General features: G+C 58.8%; 2 protein-coding genes across 4 annotated transcripts in view; both read right to left on the bottom strand.

Moving 5' to 3' along the window:
• Nucleotides 1-817: 817 nt before the first annotated feature.
• ACKR1 (atypical chemokine receptor 1 (Duffy blood group)) lies at nt 818-4,036 on the bottom strand. The gene is made up of 2 exons (XM_040635892.1): nt 2,261-4,036; nt 818-1,835 (listed from the first exon to the last, which is right to left on the bottom strand). Exons 1-2 carry the CDS (start codon nt 2,282-2,284, stop codon nt 864-866), a joined length of 996 nt encoding a protein of 331 aa, XP_040491826.1. The 5' UTR covers nt 2,285-4,036; the 3' UTR covers nt 818-863.
• Nucleotides 4,037-5,015: 979 nt separating this feature from the next.
• CADM3 (cell adhesion molecule 3) overlaps nt 5,016-7,594 on the bottom strand; it is a 29,415-nt gene continuing 26,836 nt past the window's right edge. For 2 of the 3 annotated variants that reach the window (XM_040635889.1, XM_040635891.1), the window contains one exon: nt 5,016-6,074. In XM_040635889.1, coding sequence (XP_040491823.1) covers nt 5,956-6,074 — 119 coding nt within the window. In that variant the 3' untranslated portion in view covers nt 5,016-5,955. The remainder of the gene's footprint in view (nt 6,075-7,594) is intronic. The other variant, XM_040635890.1, reaches the window with a different exon arrangement.

Genomic DNA, 7,594 nt, shown 5'->3' with positions numbered 1-7,594 from the left:
GGCACAGAAGCCAGGGGAAAGAAAACTCATCTGGGTAAGGAGTGAGTCATTAATCCCGATTCCACATTCTGAAAACAAGGATGGAGAGTGGAGCAAAGCGGAGGGAGGCTCTGACAGACAGCGGAGCCCGCACACAGGTGTGTGTGCGGCCGCACGTGGACCGGTGGCATTACAGTCATGCACCCAGCATGCACGTAGGTTCCGACAGATGGAGACAGATGCACACACACACACACACACACACACACACACACGTGCACACTCAAACATACACGGGGATTAGGGTCCTGCTGAGACATGAACCTCGGGAACATGACTCCTGGGAAGTGGCTTCTGGAATTATCTTGATATGTTTCCTGGACTAGATGAGGCCCCCCGGGATGCTTCTCTCCCTGATCTCTGAGCAAGGTCAACAGGTGTCAGCGAGATAGAAGGCAGAGAGGAAGGCTGGACAAGTCAGACGGGGCAGGGGCCGTGCTCTGGGCTCTTCTGTCTTCTGTTTTTCTCTCTCTGGTTTCTATTTCTGTTTCATTTGCTTTCCGGAGCACTTGCTCTTCCTCCTTCATTTCTTCCAGTTTTTCAGCCATCCTGCTCCCCTCTACTCTGGCATCTCTTGTCCTCCCCTTTGAGACAGCAGTGACCCCACACCTCTAGAGACCATCTGTGCACCCTGAGGAAGTTTGTACATCATTCGCTCTTTCCCCAGGCCGGCTAGAGAAACAGAGGCCAGCAGGAAAGTCTGGCATGAAACGCCTCTCTCTCCATTCTCCTTCCTTTCCTCTCTGTCCCTGGATAAAATAAGAAACCTCCGGCTTCATAAAAGCAGCATAGACTTTAATTCAGGTGGACAGGTGGTAAGGGAGCTAGGACTTGCCTCCCTGGGTGTCCAGAGGAGCAGGCCGTGTGAGCGGGAGGGGCAGGGCGGGCGGGGAGCTGCGCGCAGTCTGGTGGTAGGACAGGGCCAGGAGCAGGGGTGCGGCCACGCAGTGCAGAATGGCCACAGCCTCTGCCAGGTGCTGCAGCAAGTCCAGGGCCTGCTGGGCCAGACACGTCGACAGGACCAAGGCCTTGGACCGCACGAGAAAGTCCAAGCCCACAGCCACCCCCTGAAGCCACCAGAACACAAACCAGGCCCACAGGACGTTGACCCAGGGACACGGCCCCCTGCCCAGTATTTTCGTCAGTGCCTTGGCTCCTAACAAAGCGAGGGGCAACATGGTGAAGACGGCGAAACAGGCCGCGGCGTGCGAGAGCTGCAGAAACCAGTGGCTCCTGCTGAACATCAGGGAGCAGAAGCCCAGGGAAGTGTCGCTGGCCAGGGTGACCGGCAGCCCCAGGAGGATAGCCATTCCCCAGAGTCCCACTCCCAGCCGCAGGGTGATGTCAGGGACCTGCCCTCTGCCCATTTTGGGGCCCAGGCAGGCGTGGCACCCTATCAGCAGAGCCTGCGCGAAGGCTGAGCCATACCAGAGCATGTGGGCCAGGTGGCACAGAGCTGCGCCCTGGACGCCACGCAGCCCTGGCGCCAGCACGGGCACCGCGATGCTGAAGAGGGCGCTGCCCACGGCCAGTTGTACTAGCAGAGGCCGTTCGGGGCACACCCGCCAGTGGAAGAGAGGTCTGAGGAGCGCGAAGAGGACCGCGCCACCGGCGAGGATGCCCAGGACGCTGGTGAGGATGAAGAAGGGCAGTGAGGACTCGTCCAGCAGGCTGCAGGAGTGGCAGGGCGCGGCCGCCTCCACATTGCTGTAGTTATAGTTCAGGTCATAGGAATCATTAAACTCGTCCCAGATATCGTCTCCAAAGGTGAACTTAGTAGAGTCCCCCTCCGCCACCTGGAGGACAGTCCCAGAGCGGACAATCACATCATTTGTTTACCCCACTGAAGAGTCCCTGGGAATGACGGGGGCAGGAAGGGGAGTCAGAGGGAGGCTAGCCTGGAGGAGTGGATGCAGTGGGGACCATGGGACAGGATGGCACAGGGAGCCTCGGAGCCTGGGCGGAAGAGCAGGGAAGGGGACCGGACAGGCTGCGAGAGCCGGACAAGGTCAGGGCCAGGGCGCCAGCGACCTGGACGGATGGGGAACGAAGGAGACCAGAGTAAGAAGGAGAAAAAGGGAAACAGAGGGAAGGGAAAGAGGTGAGGGGAGAAGGAAAGAGGTGCAAAGGCCCCAGGACAGACAGGAAGAGGTGGTGGGGCAAAGAGATGGGGGACTGTGGGCAGAGAGATGGGGGACAGTGGGCCTGGCCCCACACTCACCTGGTGTTGCAGACAGTTCCCCATGGCGCTGCTGGGCTGGGGACAGGCAGAGACAAGGGCTGGGAACGTCCCGTGGGTGGCTGCGGCTCCCAGATAAGTGCCAGGGGCTAATGAAGGCCCTCAGTTCTGGGCAGGGCCATGGGATAGGCGGCGGGGGGGAGCCGGGCATTCAGGAAGCCTTCACCCCACGCCCATGGCCTGCCTAAGCCTCAGGCCCAGAAGGGGCACTAGCCTGGGGCTTCCTGTTTTGAGGTTGGATTCCACTGGTGGGGACCTGCACTTGGGAAAGGAAAAAGGCGGCCAGCAGATAGTGGGTATTTTCCCGAAGGTGTAAAGGGGGGCTGAGAAGCCAGGGGGGTTTCCAGCAAGGACGGAGTCTTCAAGCACCAGGAAGGAACAGGGGCCAGGGGTGACTTGTGAGACAGAGATAAGAGACCTGCTGGGAAGGCGGAGGGAAGGGGAGTCGATGACTCTCACTGAGTCTCCACCCCCTTGAATTGGATCCAAGGAAAGATAGCTCCAGGGCGACATTTGTGGGAGGGGGTGTGAGTAGCGCCTGGGGTTGGACCCTACACTGCTGACAGCCCCAGGGCTGTGTGTGCCCCAGTCGTGTGTGTGGCTGTGTGTTGGATGTCACATGTATATATCCGAGTGCTAGGTGTTAGGCAGGTGTCTGGGTGTTTCAGTGTGAGGCCAGGAAGGGCTGGGGGGCAGCTGTCGAGGCTGCATAAGGAACCCACTTTGGGGAGCGATTGGGCGCTCGCCTAGCCACCTATGGGCGCATGAATGCATTTTCCATACCAAGCACAACACACAGTCTGACAAGTTAAAGCAGGCTCTGGGGGACAATGGGACAGCGTATTTTAAAATGGGACTGTTGTCTATGGGGTAATCTCTATTCATATTTCTGTTGGGGGACATAAAGGCTCTGGAATGGCTGCACTGGCCTGGCATCTGGCAGTATGCGCGGCTCCTTACGGGGGTGGGGTCTCCTATTTCTCTCTGGCTGGCAGAGTGAGAGCATTTACTCTGCAGACGCAGGCCCCTGAGCCAACACCTCTGCTCTTCTGCAGCCCCTTCCCCTCCTCGGCCTCTGCACCGTCTCTGCTGTTTCCCTGCATTTCACTCTCTTGGGTGGGGAAACAGCCGGGCCATTGGGAGGGGTGAGTCATGGAGTCTCAGGAGCTGGTTAGGTGGCACTATTTCATTTCAAGGAAGCATGGGATGTTTCAACTCTGATCTCACCAAGAAACTCTTTTGCATTTAGGTAGGGGTGCATGGAGCAGAGTAGGGAAGCCCAGACAAGAAAGGTGGGTGACCTACACAGCTTGTCCTCCCCTTTCTCCCCAGGATGCCAGCTCCAGTTTCAGGTTCAACATGAGCGGTGTGAATGGCCCTGGGGAGGGTCTGTGCTGCAGTGGGCCTGGCGGGGTCTCTGCCTTCATTTTAACCTTCCGCAGACTGCCTGGAGATGGGCAGCGGGGAGCAGTCAGACGCCCCTCCCCAGACGCACAGGAAAGCAAGGACCCAGCCAAAGGGGGTGAACACCCTCCTCTCCTCTGGAGAGTTCTATTGTCTCATACAGGGATGCCCTTGGGAGGGGGGCATGGCAAGGCTCCAGGCGCAGGGGACACCCGCAGAACCGCCCTCACACGGATACATCCCCACTGGGGCCAGAGTAGCAAGAAGGAGGCAGCCGGACGACACGGATAATCCAGATATATTGAGGGTGGCCCCTCTGAGATTAGCACAGGAGAGTTAGAAAGATTATAAAGATACACGATCCCCTCCCTGCTCCCCTCCCCCCAACCCACAGACAGACACACACAGCACGACGGCCCCTCCCCCCCGCCCCCCGTACAAATATGGCTTCTGTGTAATATGGACAGAGTGGTTCAGCTTGAAGAGGAAAGGTCATTTTCCCAAAAGCGGGTGCTGGGAGACAGGGAGCCGACAGGCCTGGGGCCCTAGGCTGCCTTGCTGCTGTGAGGGGGGCCCTGGCTGAGGTGGGGGGTGCCTGTGGTGCCTAAGGGCCCTAACCAGCGGCTGGAAGATTCATGAGGATATTACCTGAACTGAGGGGGGTGGGCAGGCCTGCCGGATGCAGCCTGGAGGACGTGCTGGAGGGGGTGAGCGGGGCTGAGGGGCACCCTGGCTCTGAGGCTGGGCGCCGCCAGGACGGGGGTGGGGGGTGAGCAGCCTCATCTCCACGGCAACAAAGGAAGACAGAAAATCAAAAGCAGGGGTGGAGATGGGAAGGAGACAGAGGTTTCACTCCCAGCCCTTGCCACCCGGGGACAGACTATGGGGGGAAAGAAGTGACAGTGGTCCTTCCAGGGTCCGTGCCAGGGAGAGGCCTGGGGGGTGCATAGCAGAGGCTGTGGCCCTGACTCCGTGGCTCTGAGAAGGGAAGTCGAGGCAGGGTTTGAGTGCTCCGTGTTGTAGGGAGAGATGAGATGGACAAGTGAGCAAAACACATCCTGGGTCTGTTTTCCCGTGACAGGTGGGCACTGAGGGTGGCCTGGGACACACGGGGGTCGAGCCACAGCCCAGGTGAGGTACAGGGCCAGATTAGGAGCCCTCCCCGCCGGAAGCCCTCCTTTGCAAAGTGTCCCACAGCCCCCCACCCGCCCGGGCGCTCCCTCTGTCTCACACACACGCACGTGCATCTACACACAGACACAAGCACGGACACGACAGCCACACACTCACAGAGTTCACATTACTCCCCTCGTTTGGGCAGGACACAGCTCAGTGCAGTGAAGCTCCTTTTAGTATTTTTGTTGTTACGTCTGCCTGGCTGCTGAGGGAGCGGGAAGGGGCAGGGGCACAAGATGGGAGGAGCGGTTGCCGTGCGACAGTCGGGGCTCGGGTCAGAGCCAGGGGCCGGAGCAGCGCCTCTCCCACAGCCGCTGGAGGAGCCCCCCCCAGGGCCCAGTTTCCTTCGCCGTGGGGGGGCAAGGGCTTCCCGGCCCTCTCCGCCACCCTCCCCCTGCAGATCTCCCCCCTGCTAGCAGGGACCTGCGTCCTCCCCATGCGGAAGCCCTGGGTCCCTGCATGGCTGCCTTCCTCCTGCAGGTCACACCTCCTCCGCGGGGACCCCCACTCACCCCTTTCCCGTTGTGGTGGAGGAGGGGCTACAGGGTGGCACCCGCTTCCCTGTCCGTAGCTTGAGGTGTGTGACTAGCAGAGGAAAAGCCCCCTCCAGCTTCTGCTCACCACCTCCCCGTTCCCCCAGGAGGCCAGGAAGCTGCTTGGTGCTAGAGGACGGAGGGCCGGGGAGGGCCAGGGAGGGTGCCCCCCACCAGCCCCGCTCGGCCCCTCCGTCCTTACCCCTCCGCCTCCGCTCTCCTCCTAACACTCCAGGGTTGTTGCTTTCCTCACCCAGGGCCCCTGCCCCTCCAGCCTGGAGACGGATTTGATTTGGGATTGTTATAAAAATAATAATAACCCAAACGCAGAGAAGCCACGGAAAGGGCTGAGGGCAACCCTCCCTCCCCCCGCCCTCCTCCCTCCCCATTCCAAACCGAGTACAAAACCGCACCCAAAGCAGACATTCTGTACAGGGGGGTGGGGGGGGCTGGGGAGCAAGCGGGAGGGGCGGCCCTGGGGTCGCTCTGTACAAGTCCAGGTTGGTGATGGCCCCAGCAATCCCCGTGGGGCCCCTGGGGGGCGCAGGAGGTGGCTGGGCGCCTCTAGATGAAATATTCCTTCTTGTCGTCCCCGCCCGACTGCCCGCCTTCTGCATTGATGATGGCCGTGTCTGCGTCTGGGGCGTCATCGGAGCCTTTGGCCTCATGTGTCAGGTAGGTTCCTGCAAAGCAGGAGAAGCTCCTCCTGTCAGTTTCAGGAGGAGTTTCTACACCTCGGAAGCCCACCCCCCACCCCTGCCCCGCCCACCACACCTGCTCCTGCAGTGTTTCTCCTGCCTAGAGCTTTCTACCTCCCCACCTGACCCAATTTGCATTTTGCTGCCAACATCCATCACCTGACCACATCTCATGAATTAATGAATGAATGCTGCCCTTAATTAGAATCTCATTTATAAAACAGGGGGAAAAAACCTTGTGTGTGCATGTGTGTATATGTGCATGTGTGTATACACACATGTATGTGTTCCTGCACACACGTGTACACATACATGTGTATGTGTGCCTGCGTACGTGTGTATACATGTGTATGTGTGTATGTGTGCATGTGAGTACCTGCATGTACAGGTGTGTGCCCATAGGAGTGTATGTGCCTATGTGTATACCTGCATATGTGTGCATGTATACGTATGTGTGCACATGAGTGTATAAGCATGTGTGCCTCTATGTATATGTGTACATGTGAGTACGTGCATGTGTGTGCCACAGGTGTGTGTCTATGCATGCACATATGTCTTCATGTGTGTATAAGTGTGTGTACATGTATGTGCATGGACATGTGTGTGCCCATAGGCGTGTACTTGCCTAAGTGTGTACCTGTGGGTATGTGTGCATGTATATGTATGTGTACACGTGAGTATGTGCGTGCATGAGCATATGTGTACCCGTGAGTATGTGCGTGCGTGAGCATATGTGTACACGTATGTGCGTGCGTGAGCATGTGTACACGTGAGTATGTGCGTGCGTGCACAAGCATATGTGTACACGTATGTGCGTGTGTGCGTGAGCATATGTGTACCCGTGAGTATGTGCGTGCGTGAGCATATGTGTACCCGTGAGTATGTGCATGCGTGAGCATATGTGTACCTGTGAGTATGTGCGTGCGTGAGCATATGTGTACACATGAGTTCGTGATGTGTGAGCATATGTGTACACGAGTATGTGCATGCGTGAGCATCTGTGTACACGTGAGTATGTGCGTGTGTGAGCATGCACACCCTAGGTGGGGACAGGGAAACTGCAGGTCGGTCATGAGCAGGTAGCTGAGATCTGGGCCAGCCCATGCATTCGGCTGCTGGCTAAAGTAGGCACAGAGGGGGAAGTCTGAGGTGTAGCAGGCATCCATACGGGAGAGGAGAGGAGAGACGGTATGGGGACAAGGGGCCAGGGGACCAAAGGACAAAGAGATGAGAAAGGAAGCCAGCGCAGGAAGAGGTGGGACGGGGGGCAGGACTCTGACAGCACAAGACCCTGCGGGCGCAGTGGCGTGGGAGCAGCCGCGGACGGAGCGGGAAGGCTCGATTTTACTTGGATGATCGCCAAGTGATCGGCCGTACCGCAGGGTTGGTGGCGCTCAGTCACTCAGTCATCACAGGGCCGGCCGCCTGTTTCCTTCCTCTCACGCTCCAAGGCGCCCGCTGAGCCCCCAGAGGCCCGTCCCGCAGCCAGCTCCTGGCCGCCTCCC

This window comes from Ursus maritimus, unplaced genomic scaffold, assembly GCF_017311325.1.
Source record: "Ursus maritimus isolate PB19 unplaced genomic scaffold, ASM1731132v1 scaffold_2, whole genome shotgun sequence".
Classification (NCBI taxonomy): Eukaryota; Metazoa; Chordata; class Mammalia; order Carnivora; family Ursidae; genus Ursus; species Ursus maritimus.
Note: the sequence above shows the minus strand (reverse complement) of the source record. Positions and strands in the feature narration are given on the sequence as shown.

What these genes read in the sequence shown, in the direction of transcription:
- ACKR1 (XM_040635892.1), bottom strand. Translation starts at nt 2,284, where the DNA reads ATGGGGAACTGTCTGCAACACCAG. An exon ending in GGAACTGTCTGCAACACCAG is followed by an intron (nt 1,836 to 2,260) that starts GTGAGTGTGGGG and finishes ACTGTCCTCCAG; the next exon opens with GTGGCGGAGGGGGACTCTAC.